We start from the raw sequence: 19871 nt of genomic DNA on the forward strand, positions 1-19871 counted from the left end.
TGGTGTGTGTGTCGGGGGCGTGTGTTGGTGGTGTGTGTCGATGGTTTGTGTCTGGGGTGTGTGTCAGTGGCATGTGTCGGTGGTGTGTGTTGCTGCTGGTGTGTGGTGACGTCACGTGTGTTGGTGGTGTGTGTTGGTATTGTGTGTTGCTGGTCTGTGTTGGTGGTGTGTGTCTGTGGTGTGTGTCTGTGGTGTGTGTCTATGGTGTGTGTGTTGCTGGTGTGTTGGTGGTGTGGGCGTCGGTGATGTGTGTTGGTGGTGTGTGTTGGTGGTGTGTGTCGGTGGTGTGTGTCGGCGGTGTGTCCTGACCCAGTAGCCCCCCAGGCCGGTGCGGGTGGTCTCCGTCTGGACCCCTCGGAGGAAGGGCAGATGGTAGTACTTGGCGAACAACAGCAGCAGCACACCCTGCATCCTCTGGGACGTCACCTGGGGGGAAACATCAGGTCAGCCTCCTGTCGCCCCTTACGGATCACCTTATCACTGTGTATCAAAGACACCCTCTCACGGTGTACATATCAAGGATCACCTTATCACTGTGTATCAAAGACACCCTCTCACGGTGTACATATCAAGGATCACCTTATCACTGTGTATCAAAGACACCCTCTCACGGTGTACATATCAAGGATCACCTTATCACTGTGTATCAAAGACACCCTCTCACGGTGTACATATCAAGGATCACCTTATCACTGTGTATCAAAGACACCCTCTCACGGTGTACATATCAAGGATCACCTTATCACTGTGTATCAAAGACACCCTCTCACGGTGTACATATCAAGGATCACCTTATCACTGTGTATCAAAGACATCCTATCACAATGTACATATCGAGGATCACCTTATCACTGTGTATCAAAGACATCCTATCACGGTGTACATATCAAGGATCATCTGTGTATCAAAGACATCCTATCACTGTGTACATATCAAGGATCACCTTATCACTGTGTATCAAAGACACCCTATCACGGTGTACATATCAAGGATCACCTTATCACGGTGTATCAAAGACATCCTATCACTGTGTACATATCAAGGATCATCTTATCACTGTGTATCAAGGATCATCTTATCACTGTGTATGAAGGATATCTTATCACTGTGTATATATTAAGGACATCTTATCACGGTGTACATATCAATGATCATCTTATCACGGTGTACATCAATGATCATCTTATCACTGTGTACATATCAATGATCATCTTATCACGGTGTACATATCGATGATCATCTTATCACGGTGTACATATCAATGATCATCTTATCACGGTGTACATATCAATAATCATTTTATCACTGTGTATATATTAAGGAGATCTTATCACGGTGTACATATCAATGATCATCTTATCACTGTGTATATATATATAAAGGATCATCTTATCACTATGTATATATCAAGGATCATCCTAACACAGTGCATATCTTAAATATATGTGAATCATATCACAATGTATGTATTATTCAGGATATGTGAATCATATCACAATGTATGTAATAAGGATTAGGGCCCGACCGATATTGATTTTTGAGTGCCGATGCCGATTAGAGTCTACAGTATAACAAATTAACATGGCCTGGGACCTAAAGAAAAACAGGCACAACATGCTCAAACAACGCGTCTTGTGTACATTGGTGAGGTGAGCGAGCAGCTGCCTGAGCGAGCGTGCTTTCATGTTGTACGGTAAAATTCAATCTCCTCTTTTTTACTCCAGCTAAAGTTGTTAGTTAGCAAGGCGAGTAGGAGCGCAATCTGCAGGATACTAAGCGCAATAACATTTAAAAAAATAAATAAAGAAAAAATAAAAAAAACGGTTGTAATCGGCGTCTTTTTGGCCGATGCCGATTATTTTCAAAAAAAGGCTATAATAGGCCGATTAAATCGGCAGGCCGATAAATCGGTCGGGCCCTAATAAGGATATGTGAATCATATCACAATGTATGTATTCAGGATATGTGCCAGAAAACACATTATTACTTTATTACCAACATGTGTTATGCATTCTTGAATACAGCATCATTTTACACACAACAAATCCAGCCCTCCAAGGCTGTATTCAGCGGCACACCGAGCTGTTGATTGGTGCCGCCCTGATCTGGGTTCATCCAGTGCCGAGCACAACCCAACACCCTGCCTGTTGTTGTCATACCTTGAGGGCGCTCATGGCCCACGTGAGGGGCGGCCATGTTGCTATGCTGGGGAGCGACTTGGAGGGCTGCGTTGCGTAATGGAGCTGGCTCAACCGTGAACTGGACCGACTAAGGGGATCTGTGTTGGCTTGTGGACAGGGAGAGTGAGCTGCTCCAGTGTCTTTGTGTGTGTGTTTTCTGTATGTGTTTTTCTTTTTTATACATCTATGTACTTGGGCACGTGTGTGTCAGGTGTGTGTCAGGTGTGTGTCAGGTGTGTGTCGGGTGTGTGTCAGGTGTGTGTCAGTGTGTGTGTGTGTGTGTGTGTGTGTGTGTGTGTGTGTGTCTGTGTGTGTGAATGGGTGTGTCTGTCAGTAAGTGTGTTAGTATGTGTGTCTGTGGGTGTGTGTGTGTGTGTGTGTGTGTGTGTGTGTGTGTGTGTGTGTGTGTGTGTGTGTGTGTGTGTGTGTGTGTGTGTGTCAGTATGTGTGTCAGTATGTGTGTGTTTGTGTTTGAGTGCACGTGTGTCGGTTTGTGTGTCAGTATGTGTGTGTGTACGTGAGTGTGTGTGTGTGTGTGTGTGTGTTTGTGCATGCGTGCGTGCACTGGAGCCAAAGAGCGTCTCCTAATATCATCTCTGATGAACAGTGAAGTCCCTGAAGGCTGTCGAAGCAGATCTTAGGCTGCAGAAAATGGTAGGTAACCTTTCAAGACAAACACTGTATGTCTGGGCTGTTACGTCTCTGTGTGTGATGTGTGTGTGTGCATGGCTGTGTATATTGTGCATGTGCGTGCATGTGCCAGTGTGTGTATCAACCATTAGGTGGAGGCCCTGCCCTGTATCTTGTGGTGTTCGGTGCACACGCTTTGCTTGTGTGTGTGTTCTCTGAGTAGACTAGGTAATCAGCAGAGCCCACAAGGAAACCACACGATTACAGCTGAGAACGGCTGCGTCCCTGCGGTCCGCCTAGTGGCCAGCAAGCGGCTGGAAGAGTAGAAAGGCATCGCCTTGAGAAAGGTTTATAACAGAGTTCTAACAGAGCTTTAGCTAAGCAGAGCTTTAGCTAAGCAGAGCTTTAACCAACAGAGTGTTAACAGCGCTTCAGCAGAGCTTTAACACTGCTTCAACTAGCAGAGCGTTAACAGAGCTTTAACAGAGCTCTAATAGAGCTTTAAAATAGCTTTAAAAGAGCTCTAACCGAACTCTAACAGAGCTTTAACAGAACTCTAACAGAGCAGCAGAAAAGGGAGGAGGAGTCTAACAGAGCCCTGAGCTCCAACAGAGCTTTAATAGAGCTCTGTTAGAGCTCTAACATTGCTCTAACAGAGCGCTCTAAAAGATCTTAAACAGAATTCTCACAGAGCTTAAACAGAGCTCCAGCCGAGCAGCAGCAGAAAGTAGGAGGACTTTAACAAAGCTCTAAGAGAGCTCAAACCAAGCGCGGCGAGTCGAGGCCTCCCCAGAGGACCGGATCAGTCTCACTGTCAGCCTCCTTATCGCCGGAGGCGACAGGACAATGACACCCGCACCAAAATAAAACCTACTGCACCCTAGGTATCCTCCTAGCGGGACGCTCTGCAGCTGATGGTCTATGGAGACCATATAAAACACATACACCTCACACCGCACACACACACACATACACACACACACACACACACACACACACACACACACACACACACACACACACACACATACCTTCCAACTGCTGCCTTTAACTAATCGTAGGGGAAACAAGAGTCTGTATATCTCTCTATCTAGTTTGTATGTAAACTCTCTCTCCATGTATTCGTGTACGTATAGAGCGAGAGACACAGACACAGAGGGAGAGAATGAGAGCGAGGGATAGTAGGTCATTGTGACAGAGTAAGGAATTTGAATGTATGAGAGATAGCGAGAGAGGGAGGGAAAACAGAGAGAGATAATTAAGATAGAGAGACATGCAAATAGAACCCGGAGCTCTGAGGCCGCTGCTCTGTTTCAGGGAACGGCCAGCAGCAGGAGACGGCGAGCAACGTTCATTTATATAACATCGTGGCTGTAGGAGACCAATCAGAGGAGACTGGAGCAACTGCTGACCGCTCCTGCAACACTCCTCCCCATCGCACGGACACAAGCCCTGGGGCCTCGCATTATGGTAATGTATGAGTATGTGCGTGCGTTTGCGTTGTACGTGCGTGTGCGTGCCTGTGTGTGAGTGTCCGTGTATGTGTGTGTGTGATGGTGTATGTGCGTGTGTGTTTTTGTAATCCTGTATGTGCGTGTGCGTGCGTGCCTGCATGCGTGCGTGGGTATGCATGCGCGTGCCTGCGTGCGTGTCTGACGAGCGCTTACTGACCAGCACGTAACCGAAGGGGCTGAGTCGGTCCATGCAGGCCTCGCTCCACTGGTCTGTGAAGAGGACGTCTTTCAGCCTTTTGTTTATCATCGAGTTCACTTCCTGTAGTCTTGTAGGAGCACACACACAGGGAAACACCGCGGTCACTAGGGGCAGAGCTGAGGTGAGCGAGAGGCTCTGCCCTGAGTGGAGCTCGAAGAGCGGCGAACACAATGAGGACCAAAAGAAAAAAAAACACTCTTGTGAGATCCTCCTGGTCTCGTTCCCCTCTGCCGGCCATCGAGTGTTCAGAACGGTTTCATATGAAAGAACAGTGGGCAAACCTCCTATCCCTCCTTGAACAATGAGTAAAAGAGAATTATAAACTCAAACATGGAACATCTTAACATATTATGTGATGAACGAAACATCTCAATGTAGATTTTTATTGACTAAAGCTTTGCTTCTTGAGTAAATAAGGATATCCAGTCAGCATAGAATTGATATTTATCCGCCCTGACGGGCAATTTTTCCTGCACTATTAAATCAAAGAAAGCAGGAAGGCCAATGGAGAATGAAGTGTACATGCACATAGATTACATTAACATATATATATAGGGCATTTAGCATATGCTTTAATCCAAAGCGATGTACAGTAAGTACATTTTTCAAAAGAAAGAGAAACAACAAGATATCGCTGACGGTACAGTAAGGATGTTCAAAGAACCATAGAAGTGCCAAGAAGTGCCAAGCACTAACAATTGTTATGTTAACCCATTCCCATCTACAACAAAGATAGCTAGGATAAGATGCTATTCAATGCTAAGTACTATTTTTAAGTGCCAGGACGTATAACATACAATAAGAACGTAAGAACGGGTGATTTTAGTCAAGGGTCAAGGGAACTCTGAAAAGGTGATTCTTGAGTATCTTGCAGAAGCTAGTGACTCACTAATAATCCCCATAACAGACCTTGTGTTTATGTTATGTACACAACAAAGTTATATAGTAGTTGTATATATTTGTGAATTGTATAGTATTCTTGTGATGGGTGTATTAAGTAAACAATAATCCCATCATAAATTCATGCTGATAACAACCCTGATCGTACTTCGGTGCTAAATACAGTACCTCCATTCCTCAAATGCCGCTTTTCCACCGCACATGTAGCTCGACTCGACACGACACGACTCGACACGACTCGACACGGTAGCAGCGCGGGTGCTTTTCCACCGCAAATAGTACCTCCGGGACGTGGGCGGGGTCGTCTGCGCGAAAGGGCCGTGACGTATTTTTGTACGCGACGCAAACAACACCTACGTAACCCACACATGGACAGAACCCACATAACAACAATGGAGAACATCGATGCGATGGTATTCGTGTTCGTATTATTAGCTGGCATGTTGAAGAAGTGGAATATGTTGGCTGCGGCGCTACTATGGCTGTTCTATCGTTACCAGCATGGTTGCCATGTCGCTCTCGTGACTTCGTCACACTCTCTGGCCAATCAGTGGCCGGCCGTCTGCCGACGTCACCTTTTAGCATCGGCTCAGCCGCTTGGAACCTAGAGCGAGGCGGTACTAGAAAAAGCAGCCACTTGAGGTACTAGATCGCGGTGGAAACGCAAAAAAGGCGAGCTGAGTCGAGTCGAGTCGAGTCGTGTCGAGCTGGTACCATGCAGTGGAAAAGCGGCATAAGCCTCCACTGTTGTGTCACGTGGATCCCCTGACAGCCCGGTGGCTCTGAACACCACAGAGCACAGACCACGGAGGGAGCACTCACCCGATAATGTACATGTCTGTGTTCCCGTCGCCCACCCGCAGCCCCAGCAGGTCTGTCATGTCGTCAGGAGGCATGGAGGAGCCCACGTTCCAGGTGATGAGGTGCACCCTGCAGACGGATCACATGGGAGCGACTGCTTTAACTCGCACGGAAGAGCTTTGCCATTGCAACTATTCACACAATAAAGGCATATCCGAAGGAGGAAGCCTGCCAAGAATAAGAGGAGCTCAACCACGAGCCAATCCACCTAGGGATCCTTTTAAGATTGTGGTCCACTCTGGGCAAAACTTTATGTGCATGTCTTAGACTTGGAGAGAGACGGGAGAAGTTAGGACACCTCTGTGATGGAGCAACTATAGCATGTGACCTGGAGATGGGAGGAGTTAGGACACCTCTGTGATAAAGTATCTATATGTGTTTGACTGTTAGTGGAGTGGGACTAGGAGAGGGAGGGGTGTTGGGGAGGCTTTAATACGGGTGAACATCACGTCTCTCCTCACTGTTAGTTCCCTCCCCACTGATGAATAGGAAGCAGAGGACTTGCCTGAAGTCCTCCAGGCTCTGGGCCGGTGTGTCCGCCGTGCCCACCACAGAGAAGGCCCTTTGGGCGTGGGGGGCGAGGTGGGGGGGCGGGGGTCGGATCGCGCTCTCGTAGGGGACAGAGGCCGCCCGGCCTTTAGTGCGCAGGCCCCGGGGGTCTGCCGGGCTCCTGCCAGCCGCGGGGGGCTTGGGATGGCTAAGCCCTGCTCCGTCTGTGCTGCACTCTTCAGCGTCGTCATTGGGACCAGCCGGTCCGGGTCTGGGGCCGGTCTCGGCTCCGGTGTCATGCTTGGGTTCAAGGATGTCGACGGACCCCTCCACTCTGGGGGTCCTCTGGGGACGGCGGGGCCTGGTGCTGGAGGGGGGCCTAGGCTGGGCGGCGGGGGGAGGGGCCTCAGGGGTCTTCGGTGGTGGGGGGGCTCCCGGACCGGGGGCCTCCAAGACCTCCGCTCCCTCAGGGTGGTCAGACGGTCGCGGGCTTTGGTCCTGGCTCCCGGGATCCATCTTTATCAATCTGTAGAGACGTGCATTTTAGGATTGTTATTATTCTATTCATTTACAAATGCCTTTCACTGACGTTCCAAAGTTGTACTTTGGAACTAGCTTGAAGTTCCAGGGTCATTTGAGTATAAAGACAACAGTTTGAACCATTTCCTGGTTCAAACTGAATGCAAACTGGTGTCTTTATATTCAATGACCCTAGAATTTCAATTTAATTTCACTTTTAATTCCTGGTTCAAACAACATTAGATCCAGTATATTTATTGATTCGAGAAAGAATAGAACAGGCAAAATTATCCAGGTCCACAATGAGTTTGGACCTGGATCATTTCAAGAGGCCAGAAAGAGGGCATGAGTTGGACTGATGTATTTTGTATTTCATTTTGTGATCAGTATTTTCAGGGCGTTCCTCTCACTATGGCTCATCAGATCTGCAAAAATCTAACCACGCGATACATGTTGTAACATACCATTTTTGTAAAAGACATTTGTAATACCAGTAAAGTGATTCGTAATATACTTTGTGCGGTCTCACTAAGAAACCTAAATGGTCCGGGTAAGTGAGGAGAACCATCGCCCTGACAACCGGATCTGGACCAGACGATCATGAGACAGAGGCAGAACAATAGATATAATTTTGGTGGGTGTATATATTCATAAAAATAAACCCCATCTCTTTCACAATTGACAAGCGATTTGTCCTCAACTTAAAGGGTGGGGTTGTTGTCATGGCGTTGTGGGGAGGAAGGTCCTCCACCCATCAGGGAGGAGGACCCAGAGAGGGGGAGGACCCAGAGGGGAGCCAGCAGGGTGGAGGAACCAGAGGGGTGGAGGACCCAGAGGGGTGGAGGACCCAGCGGGGTGGAGGACCCAGAGGGGTGGAGGACCCAGCGGGGTGGAGGACCCAGCGGGGTGGAGGACCCAGCAGGCTGGATGAACCAGAGGGTTGGAGGACCCAGAGGGGACCCTGCAGGCTGGAGGACCCAGAGGGGTGGAGGACTGAACCATCGGGTGGTGTTACCCGGTTCGGAGGAGGCTGGGGCTGATACCTTCTCCTGCTCCTTGAAAGCCCTCATTATGTCCTCAGCAGCAGATAAAGTGCCCCGCGACGATTAAGGGGTGGATGAACGACCCCAACTAAAAAGGGATAGGAGGTTTGCCCACTTCACTCAATCTCCACCCCCAGCCCTCCACTGCGGGTCCACTCAGGGAGAAGGCCCAGAGGAGATGTGGGGATCAGCCTCCGTCTGCAGCAAAGCCGCCCGCTGGATGGGTGGTAACCATGGAGATGGAGATCCAGTCGGTTCATATCAGCGCAGCACACCTGACCATGTGACTGACTGGGAAACAACCAGCTAGTCTACCACCACACAACCTCCCAACTGGGAGGAAATATAAAGGAAACGCTGTCTACTGTATTCAATGATCCATTTTGAACTATTGAATTCACAAACGTCTTAGGAAAGACAGAAAGACCAGCGCTGGTCAGGCACGTAAGATGGAGACGAATGACCACGGTCCAGGCTCTGACAGGAACAGGGTAGGGCTCTGTGGTGATCACATGGGAGAGGCCAACCAGATTCCACCTCGTTGGAGATGATTCCATGATTCTTCATGCGGGGGTTGGGCCACCAAAGAAAGATTAACTGTGACTAACAGGATTTGAAAGAAAACTGTGATAATATTTAAGCCGCAGGACTGAAAACCCAAGCAGACCGAGACAGAGTGAAGGCCAGTCAATGCAGTAACTGCAGTTAATGTGGACGTCATACGCACCTCTCCATGGGGCCCTGATGTGAACCACGCCATGCCCTTCTCCCTGTGTGTGTTCTTCATGTGATTCTCGGACTCTCTTCATGTGAGGCTCATACTCTGTTTGTTTAAGGCTCAGACTCTCTTTACGTGAGGCTCAGACTCTAAACGTGAGGCTAAGACTCTCTTCACTTGAGGCTCAGACTCTCTTTGTGTGAGGCTCAGACTTTCTTCACGTGAGGCTCATACTCTCTTCCTGTGAGGCTCAGACTCTCCTTGTGTGAGGCTCAGACTCTCTTCATGTGAGGCTCAGACTCTCTTCACGTGAGGCTCAGACTCTCTTCGTGTGAGGCTCAGACTCTCTTTGTGTGAGGCTCAGACTCTCTTTGTGTGAGGCTCAGACTCTCTTCGAGTGAGGCTCAGACTCTCCTTGTGTGAGGCTCAGACTCTCTTCATGTGAGGCTCAGACTCTCTTCACGTGAGGCTCAGACTCTCTTCGTGTGAGGCTCAGACTCTCTTTGTGTAAGGCTCAGAAGCTCTTCATGTGAGGCTCAGACTCTCTTCACGTGAGGCTCAGATTCTCTTCGTGTGAGGCTCACTCTCTTCGTGTGAGGCTCTGACTCTCTTTGTGTGAGGCTCAGACTCCCTTCACGTGAGGCCTAGACTCTGTCCACAAGGTCTCATGTGTTCTGACCCGACTGTGTAGAGAACTGGACCCCTTTCGTCATAATAAAATAATGATAATAATAATCATCATCATTATAATATATGAATAATTATAGTCTAAATTCCCATGACATTCAAAATGCTAAAAGCCAGAGTTCCCCACAAGAGGAGTGCTGCTTCATCTCCAAGGTTGCTGTAGGGGGCGCCGCCGCTGAGCAGGGGGAGGGCAGGACCACAGCGCCCCATGACCCAGGACCTGGAGTGGGTGCTGTAGTGGGGGGTTACGGTGCTGCCAGGGGAGGGGGGGGGCGGTATGAGGGGACCCAGACCGCTTTTCTGAAGGGACCAGCGGTCGGAGGGGACCCCTACCGCCGTTGTAACAAAGCCACGGAGGAGGAGACACGACCACCGTCCTGCCGGGCCGTTCTTTCAGAGACTAAACGTTGTCTTGTTCGCTAAATGTCTCCAACACGTGCTCTCCCCCCCGCCTCTCCCTCCCTCCCTCCCTCGTCCTATTTCTCAACAATGTCTAATCCTCCTGCTCCCAGCGGCAGAGATACGGGAGGATGACGTGTTGTCACCATCATCACAGCGGCTTCTCACCCAGGATGAAGACACAGATCTGATATACTCAGTACACCTTGGTGACGTTTTCCATCATCAGGCACCAAGACACAACACAATACTACATTAAGGCAATAAAGTATGAAGAGGGTAATAAGATGAGTTATTAGAAGCCTGAGGAGAAGGCAGAGCCAGGACGGTGCCTCAGTACATGTTCCTGCTTGTCGGGTTCCTCTACACCCGCTGGTGACCAGGCCGTGCTTCCCGTCCGGAGCTCTGCTGCTGTCGCTGACGTCTGCATGCCAGGCAGTCAACAACTGCAGGAGCTGGTTTATTACTGGAATTACGCTGATTGTCGTGTGTGGGAGTACAAGTGTGTGCAAGTGTGCATGCGTGCAAGTGTGTGCATGTGTGGCACGTTTGGGAGGGAATTAGGAGTGACACAACCGCAAGGGGAAAGGCAAAGGAAACAAAGGAAAGGAAATGAAGGACGATGCTTGTGTGCTGTAAGTATGAAATACAGTGAGAGCAATATGCTGTTAGACATTAGACGTTAACCATGACAGCTCTAGTGCAATTATATACATTAACCGGCATTTATCTTAAATTAGGGAGTTGCGTTGCATTGTGAAATTATAATTTGCACGCATTCTGCATCTACTACCTCCCATAACCCTAAATCTGTCTCTCTATGTGAACTCTGCTTGATATGCATTATTAATGTATTGTTGATGACCTATTTCACTCATCTAACCGGACTCTGAGCCACAGACCCGGCGGTCATGAGATCCGGACAGAGTAGGCGTCCTGACGCTCCTCCAATGGAGAGGAGGGGAGAAGGGTGGAGGAGGATGGAGACGGGTGGAGAGGAGGGGAGAAGAGTGGAGAAGGGTGGAGACGGGTGGAGAGGAGGGGAGAACGGTGGAAAAGTCATTGAGAAGGGTGGAGAGGGGTGGTGTAGAGTGGAGATGGGTGGAAGAGGGTGGAGAGGAGGGGAGAGGGGTCGAGAGGAGGGGAAAAGGGTGGAGAGGAGGGGAGTAGGTTGGAGAAGGGTGGAGAGGAGGGGAGAGGGGTGGAACAGAGTGGCGAGGCTCTAGAGAAGAGTGGAGGAGGCTGGAGGAGACTGGAGGAGGGTGGCCGTCTCATCGCGTTACGCGCTCTCCACCTGATACCTGGCGTGAGGGGAGGCGTGCTGCAGCCTGGACAGACACACCTGGAGAAAGACAGAGTCCCGGTCTCCGTCCTCCAGCCTCACGTTACCCTCTCTCTCTTATCTGTACCAAACTCCATTGCTACAAGTTGTCTCACAGACGAGATGGAGGCGGGGAACCTGCTGGGCCGCAGGGCCCGTCTGTCCCTCTGACAGGGACACTATGATGACCCCTGACAGGGACGGCAGCAGCAGCTGTGCCCTCCCCCCCCCCCCCCCCCCCCTCCCACGGCCCCGCTGGGTCATTCTAACCCCCCTCCCCTCCACAAGTTATTTCTACCAATCAGAATCCAAACCAGGTCAAACATCTAGGACGTTGCCATTTTGTCAAAAGGCGTCGTTTCTGATGGAAGCAGGCCTCTAGTCTGGATCCAGTTCACTGGAGGTTAGTTCTAGGGAGCTCTTCATGTGGTCAAGGACCGTCTCGTTGAGGAGAACAAACACTGCATCGTCGAGGCTGTAAACCCCTACTTTGTACTTTTAAATACAACCATGAAACCCCACATGGCAGGTGTGTTTGTGTGTGTATGTGTGTGTGTATGTGGGTGTGTGTGTGTGTGTGTGTGTGTGTGTGTGTGTGTGTGTGTGTGTGTGTGTGTGTGTGTGTGTGTGTGTGTGTGTGCGTGTGCGTGTGTGTGTGTGTGTGGGGGGGGGGGGGGGGGGGTATGTGTGTGTGTATTACAGAGTAAAAGAGAATTTGAGCAATGGGAGTAGAGGAGGTGAGAGGGAGCAGAAAAAAACAGAGAGTAGGGACAGATTGAGAGGGAAGAGTCGAGGGATTTCATGCCAAATGCCTTCAATTTGATCCTAAAAACAATGTTACAGATGCCGGCACATGGCCCTATTTGGCCTTATCCTCATTTGTATTTTCCACTAAATGTCCTCAATGTGCGTGTTTGTGTGTGTGTGTGTGTGTGTGTGTGTCAGTGTGTGTGTGTGTGTGTGTGTGTGTGTGTGTGTGTGTGTGTGTGTGTGTGTGTGTGTGTGTGTGTGTGTGTGTGTGTGTGTGTGTGTGTGTGTGTGTGTGTGTGTGTGTGTGTGTTATAATGCAAGACAAATCCAAATTCTACTTGGTCCGAAAACGCAATCAACAGCCTTCATTACATCACCTTCGCGCATTAGTGGCTTTGCATTGGCTTTCTATTTTCTTCATAATTGCTCTGACACGGCAAATAGCAATTGTCCACAACTAACCAGCCTTTAGTTTGTGCAGCATACCGTTGTTGCCAGCGGGGTCCACTCTGAACAATCTGTTTTCTATCAGATATCCATACTATACCTCGGGCACATTTTGTTTTTTCGCTCTTTCCAACCATCGAAAATGTGTAATAAGACCCGGCTTTACGTTCAACGCTATTTCTCCCAGACGGATGGGTGTTGTTATTGACGTCATGCGTTACCTGTCCTATTGGCGCCTGGAGAAGAACGGGACGAAGATCCACGGGCGCAGCTGAAGACGACCAGGACCCGATGGGTTCCTGAAGACGACCAGGACCCAGGTGGTCCTCTGAGTCAAACCGAGCGTTCAGAACCTTAACCCGTCAGCCGCTTCCCACACGAGACCAGGGGCATCCCAGCGTAGCGCACCGAGGACCGGAGAGCAGGTGGTCCTGGAGGGGATCCTACAGAAATAATGTCGAGCAGATCTCATCGGCTACTTCGCTGGAACCACCAGCCCCATGATGACCCTTAACTGTTCATTCCCTCCACAAAATCGCCTGGAAAGTATCGCTTCAACGCATCGAGGGACACCGAATAGCGTAACCGTTTCTGTGTCCTTCGGATTCAGAAGTCAAACGTGATCGGGTCGTTTCCGTAAAGCCAACACGGGCTTCTGCAGCCCGCTAGTGGAGGACCGAGTCGCCATGGGGAGGCTGAGGTCGTGGCTCCCCCTAGTGGCTCATCATGTTGGGAAACGTGAGGACCCAAGAATGGTCCTTCGATTGGTAGTTTCTTCGTTTGCACATAATAATAAACGAATACGATAGGAGTAGACCTACATAAAAATAATAACTACAAATAGGCCTACACAGGAAAATGACCAGGAGTCTTATACGCACCAGGAGGCGTATAAGACTCCCTCAGCGCTAGAGAATCAACAAGATAGAACATGATACAGATACATAGAAAAGAAAAGAACAACAGTATTAATAGGGTTGAAATCAGGGGGCAGCTCATCTGTTATTGGATGTAGGTATGCTAATGCCCATAATGAACATCATCTGATACACCTCTGCGATAAAGGCCTTGTACAGACCATAACAGCATGCATACTCTCAAACCCTGACCAGGGACGCTCACGTTTCAAATGCATTGATGTATCAAGTTAGTGATGTAGCCAGACATGACATAAAATATATATTAAGATAGACAGCAATAACATTCTTTAATGATATTGAAACCATGCCTGTCGACGTAGCTTATCATTATTTGTTAATCCCATAGGGGATTTATTAAATTAATATATTGTCTATTAAACACTAAATATAAGTAACAGCTTTTTACTATAGAACGCTTGCTTAATTATATCTTTGGTAGTGAATGTTCAGATTCAAAATAACTTGCTCCTGACAGTAGAGCAAGGATTAGGCCTACTTCCCAGAGGAAACATCCTCCAAATGGTGACTTTATATTTACTACATTATAATCTTACAATGACCAGAACCTGATATTTTTAGGTAATGCTCAATAGTTATTCCAAAACCTTTGGGTGAAGATTGTAGCCCCCCACCGCAGTATGTCTGCGGAGGTCTTACGCCACCAGGCACTGTCTCGCTGAACGAGAGGTCATACTCACGTCCCTTTCTCACACAATTGGAGATCTTACGCCCGCCCCTGTCTTGTCTTACGCCCGCCCCTGTCTCTCAGAACGTAGGAGGAGAATCGTTTGACGTGGCAAACGGTACGGACGCAGTCACACATATCATCCTTCGTCTCTCCATCATTACCTAACCTTCCAGGAAAGGACCTCTCCGATTCTTTCAGGCCCCAGTCCGTAAAGAAGGGAGATGATCTGGCTGCTTGTCTTCTCCAGTTTCCTCCATTGCGCGTCGACCTACGAGATCGACGTGAAGAAACTGGATGGTCTGGCGAAGGCGAAGGTGGAGGTAGGTTCCCGTCAACGTTATTACGGTATTATGCTGAATTACAGTTCATTTACACGATGAGAAGAGTTGTAATGTTCAATAATAACAATAATAACCCTTTTATGTTTTGGTATTTGAATGAGTATTTGAATGAATATTTGAATATCCCCACATTTCCTGCTTCGCGCATGCGTGAGGGATGTGGGCAGCGTACATCAGAGAGGAGCAGCCAGCCTCACCTTTAACTTTAAAACCATATGTATGTATATCAGGATGTACGTATAGACTACTTGTGAATTAAAATACATTAGTAACCTGAAAATCTGACAAGATATATTGAAGAATGTCTAGTTCCTAGTCTCAAAGACATATCTAGGTTATATATCTCTATGTGAAATGCTACCCTCCTCTTTGTGTAAACACTCACCACACCACCTCGGAGGCAGCTGTTGTAAAGCAGCTCACACCTGGTGTCGAGTTCCGGAGAGCAAATATACGTGGGGCCCGAGGGAACAGGGCCAACAAAACAATTAGGTTGGCCTAGAAAAACGTATCGAATGAACCGAAGTGCCCTGGAGCCTAATCACGGTTATAATAGGAGGCAGCAGGTGACCGCGCTACAGCATAGTGTAAAGCAAATCTAGTAATCAACATACTCTGTTAAGCTTATTACCAGTTGCTGTTTCTGATAACGTTTCCTGTGCCATTTCAGTCCTGCGGAGGATGACAGCTGAACCGGCTGAGAGAGGTGGGTTGCGGACGTGGTCTTCAACTAACGCAGCCACATGCTAAAGCAACACACTGTCAGTCTAACACAACCCTCTCTCCTCTCCCCAGGTCAAGGCCTTTGTGACCCAGGATATTCCTCTTTAGTATCCTTTCCATGCCTGTACGTCCTTTCTCCCCATCGTGTCATTTGTTCATATGATGCCTGAAGTAGTGCTTGGCACAGAGCTGATTTATGGGATGTATCCCCATGGCCACGGATCAATATTTAAAATGCTTGTTGAGTTTGCAATGTCAGAGGTTTCAGTCCATATAAAGGAAGAAGCCCACAGCCATGGGGTCACGCAGCGGTCTGCGTTGCGCTGCAGTGAGATATTTACTGTTCATAGCAATGTGTGAGGACCGCAGTGATGGGTGAGATGTCTGCTTGTGTTGCCTCCTGACCACCACCCCTCAGCCATAACCTGGTGATGAAGCACATTCCTGGAGCCGACCCTGAGCTCGTCCTCCTCAACCACTACTACGAAGAGCTGGACGTAAGGCACACGCGCACACGCACAGACACGCGCGCAAATAGATCCAGACACACACACACACAGGCCCAGAGCGTTTTTTCACCGACTCGTGATCAGGGCTCAGCTCCCCGCTGGGCGGCAGACAGAAGGTCTTCTAGCGTGTTCACATGCAGGTGCTGGAGGAGCCGACTTCAGTCAACAGGCTTCTACAAAGAATCCTGCCATTTATTTCATTTCTGAAAAGAGATAAAATAAAATGTGTTAACAAATAACAAATAACATTTATAACATTATTTATGACATAACATTTATTAAGGTCTGCCAGCAGCCTGGGAACATTTATATATGTTGTGGTGGCGGTGTTAAAGACAGATATGATCAATATTGGCGTATTCAAAGGTTTTAACCGAGCCGTTGGATTTGGAGCCATGATCAATACGCAGCCTCACCAGGGAACCTTTGAAAAGGAGCAGGAATCCGGTGAAAGCACAGAGTCCTGTTCTTCTTCCTGACTCTCCCCTTACCCTCCCCCCAGCGCATCGCCCTGTCGGACATGAGCCGTGCGGAGATCAACGATCTGCTGGTCCAGCTCGGCTTCTACGTGAAGAGCCAGGCCGAGGAGGAGGTCCCAGAGGAGTTCCGCCTCCTCCCCGCCAAGGACAGCCCCTTCAAGGACCCCCCCGGGACCCCCCAGCCCAGCGGGGAGGCTCCCACGGGGACCCCCCAGCCCAGCGAGGAGGCCGCCCCCGGGTCCCCGTCCCAAGCCCAGCGGTCTGAGCTGTAACTCAGAGTCACGGGGATCTCTTCAGAACATAAAGGCCCCTCATTAGGTAGTAACGTCTGGTCAATTAAGTATCTTTAAAACTTTTTTACACAAGCACAGTAACACAATAAGCAACGAGCCCCACCTTAACCACTTGACTCAAAACTGATGCTAAAAAAGATGCTAAGGCGTAGAACAGTCGATAATCTGACCTGCTGACTCTCTTGAGTGTCTGTTGACTTCCTGTCTGCTGTGAAACTGAATGAAGTCCCAGGCTGTAAGTCGTCTGATTGGCCTGGGACTGATGATGCATGATTCTACAGGGGGCGGGACTACACACATACAAGACGAGTGGAGTGGAGATTAATGATTGATGTTGTACAATAAAAACAAAACAAAAACTGACATTTTCGTGTTCTTTGGCAGACTATAGATTGGATGCACACACAAGCTTACATAATATACAAACACACTATTTGCATGTGTTTTCCCAGTCAAATACCCAATGGACCAAACCAAGTTTAACTGCTTCCCTGTATCCGTCAGAGCTTTTAGAGAGCGATAATCACACAATACACAACAAAGGTTTCTTAATTTCTTTCAGAAGTTGGTTTTAATCGTTTCTCACATTGAACATGTGGTGCACTGATATATTAAATATGGATATCTGGCAGTTAATCTGATGTACAGAATGTCTTTTGAACGCTCCTTGTGTCCATTTTTTTAGTCTCAAGTTTGCAGTGATAAAATATTGCTAATAAATTATATCTAATTCTTCTGAAATTGAACAAAGACATTCCTTACATCAAATTGAGCTCAAAAGCCAACAAGAATTTTTTTGATAACCTAAATAATAAAAGTAGAATGAAACATTTTGTTTCATGTCATGTTTTGTTAGCTTAAAAAAGGAAATGGCAGAGTGTGCTTCTCAGCTTTACATGTTCATCAGAAAGCTAGCTTAAATTCAGACAAATAATAAAACACCCTTTAGAGTCAACCTTTTTTTGATTTGTCTAGTCATCATGTACACATTAATAAAATATAATATAAATGTTTGTTTGTATGCAGCGGCAGTGGCCGTGTGTTGTCAGCAGGGGGCGTCGTCGTGCCGTTGAAGTAAATTAATCTCTAGACTCATAACAACGTACCTGCACGATATAAAAAACGTAAAAAACGTTGTAGGATTTGAACAAGGCATGTTACAGTTGGAGAATCCCCCGTAACTGGTCACACTACAGCAGGATAAGGCAGGTCGCTAGTTCAACACCAAACACCAGACGTTAAAAAATAACAACAGGAATTCAAGTTAAAAATGAGCATGCAGATTTTGGTTCAAAACATTTTTTTTTAAGTACCAGAGTGAACATAGAAAACCCAAAGCAACATATATGCATATAATATCTTCAGTGACAGCGTCAACAACTGTGTTATAATGTACAATAGTTACAATTGCAACGCCGCCAAAGCCATTCCCTCATCATGTAAAGGGGATTACTACAATATATATTTTTTGGATCTTTCCTCATTTCTCACAGGATGCAGCAGTAAAACCGCTTCCATAATGTGGACTTTTACCAGGAGGTCAACTGAGTTAAAATAAAATAAACATTTTAAAAGGTTTAAAAGCCAATTCAGAATATATAAATTGCACTCTTTTATACAGAGTGACGGGCTTTGTATCCACAATGTGCGTCTGGAGGCAATTCACTAACGCACGCAAACACACACACACGGACACACACACAGACACAGACCTATCCTCCGCTCAAGGGGCAGCGGTGGCCTCACCTCGTCTCCCAGACGTCCCCTGAGGTCTCACACCTCCACAGGTCCGGAGCAGACGTCTTCCCTGGAGCCTCGAGGGACGAGGAGGACGTGAGGCTCTTTGGACATTTGGGGCACCGGTTCATTTTATCTATCATTTTTATGGACGATCCTCGATCCCTGGGGGGACGGGGACCTCAAGGGGGACGGGGGACGGGGGGGTCAGGGTTCAGAGGTCGGAGGCGCGGCCGAGGGTCCTGAGCTCGTGTCTGCGCAGGTGGTTGACCAGAGACTGGACGTAGGTGAAGACACACTTGGAGTCGGGCTTGTTCCCCATCATCATCATGTCCTCCACCTCCAGCAAAGGCATGCAGTCGGCGTAGGTCCTGGGGGGAGGAGACAGACCGTCAGGGGGACCGGGAGGACAGACAGACCGTCAGGGGGACCGGGAGGACAGACACACCGTCAGGGGGACCGGGAGGACAGACAGACCGTCAGGAGGACCGGGACGGACTGACGTGATTTTGGAAGTCTCCCAGCGGAACATAATATGTTTCCCCGGAACAGAAAAACGTCAGATTCAATTCAAGTCTTCTTTTTCATCTTATTTATTTATTATTATGTGATGTCTAAAATCAAATTAATAAACTATTGTCCAAAATATCTAATGGAGACACGTCTTTCTGTCAAGTATAATATATATATCTAAATATGGTCATCTGAAATTGTTGTCATATTAGAAATAGCCACAAGGGGACAGCATTCCCATTACCTTAAATTGCTATTCCGAAATCCCAACAGTTTATGAGACCCCAGTCTTCACTTCAATTATACAGGTTCTTTTGTTCTGTCTTTGCTCAGCAGAGCCAGAGCATAGCCGACAAGTGTGGCTTTTTAATAAGGGGCCATGAGAGCCTGTTATTAAATCACAAAGATGAGCTCCATGGGCCATTAGCAGTCCTGTCTCAGTCTAAAGAAACGTCAACATCATAAAAAACCTCTTTTGCCTTTTTTGAAGATAGGGGAGAGGCTGTGTTTTAACTAGGGCCAAGGAGCCATAAAATGCCCTAGAAGGCATTCAAACAGTCAGGTACATAGACATGTGTAAATCTACCCTGAAATACACAAGGACACTCAGAGGACAACATGCTCTGTTTCCAGTCCGCTCTGCAGCGCTGCCTCCCAGTTCCTTTTAAAGAGCGGAGCCACCGACCAGAAGCCTGGAGGAGTGGCCTGCTGCCACACTGGGTCGCTTCTACACAACCCGGCAGCGTCCAGTCGGCGCACAGGAGAAAACATGGATCGAGCAATTGACCGCTGTTAGAGAGGACACACTTTTCATACCCGTCCAAGCTCAGACACACAACACACTAGTGTCCTGACCAAAGAGTCCCTTCAACTTTGTATCTAAAATAAATATGCACACACGCCGGCTCGCACACATGCACGCGCACACACACACACACACACACACGTACGCACGCAGGCAGGCAGGCACGCACATGCCTTGACAGGTGTGTCAAGGCGTGTTATACATGC

At 48.2% G+C, this 19871-nt stretch overlaps 4 protein-coding genes across 9 annotated transcripts in view; 1 reads left to right on the forward strand and 3 right to left on the reverse strand.

Moving 5' to 3' along the window:
* Window positions 1-6353, reverse strand: part of LOC130383895 (phosphatidylinositol 4,5-bisphosphate 5-phosphatase A-like) — a 14378-nt gene extending 8025 nt beyond the window's left edge. The window contains exons 1-3 of the mRNA XM_056591786.1: window positions 6246-6353; window positions 4482-4590; window positions 310-426 (exon numbers count right to left, since the gene is read on the reverse strand). Of these exons, the coding sequence (XP_056447761.1) occupies window positions 310-426; window positions 4482-4590; window positions 6246-6319 (300 nt within the window). The 5' untranslated portion in view covers window positions 6320-6353. The remainder of the gene's footprint in view (window positions 1-309; window positions 427-4481; window positions 4591-6245) is intronic.
* A 360-nt stretch (window positions 6354-6713) lies between these two features.
* Window positions 6714-7169, reverse strand: LOC130384342 (atherin-like; the record flags this gene model as incomplete). Its single annotated transcript, XM_056592467.1, has 1 exon — window positions 6714-7169. A coding segment is annotated over one exon (456 nt), but the record flags the coding sequence as incomplete, so codon positions are not given.
* Window positions 7170-14351: 7182 nt separating this feature from the next.
* On the forward strand, window positions 14352-17341 carry LOC130383894 (selenoprotein M-like). The gene is made up of 5 exons (XM_056591785.1): window positions 14352-14585; window positions 15277-15312; window positions 15402-15436; window positions 15748-15826; window positions 16341-17341. The coding sequence occupies exons 1-5, from the start codon at window positions 14487-14489 to the stop codon at window positions 16587-16589; spliced, it is 498 nt and encodes a 165-aa protein (XP_056447760.1). The 5' UTR covers window positions 14352-14486; the 3' UTR covers window positions 16590-17341.
* LOC130383885 (smoothelin-like) overlaps window positions 16604-19871 on the reverse strand; it is a 52992-nt gene continuing 49724 nt past the window's right edge. For 4 of the 6 annotated variants that reach the window (XM_056591772.1, XM_056591771.1, XM_056591773.1 and 1 more), the window contains one exon: window positions 16604-18718. In XM_056591772.1, the coding sequence (XP_056447747.1) occupies window positions 18562-18718 (157 nt within the window). In that variant the 3' untranslated portion in view covers window positions 16604-18561. The remainder of the gene's footprint in view (window positions 18719-19871) is intronic. The other 2 variants (XM_056591774.1, XM_056591770.1) reach the window with 1 other exon arrangement.

This window comes from Gadus chalcogrammus, chromosome 6 (assembly GCF_026213295.1).
Source record: "Gadus chalcogrammus isolate NIFS_2021 chromosome 6, NIFS_Gcha_1.0, whole genome shotgun sequence".
NCBI classification, from domain to species: domain Eukaryota; kingdom Metazoa; phylum Chordata; class Actinopteri; order Gadiformes; family Gadidae; genus Gadus; species Gadus chalcogrammus.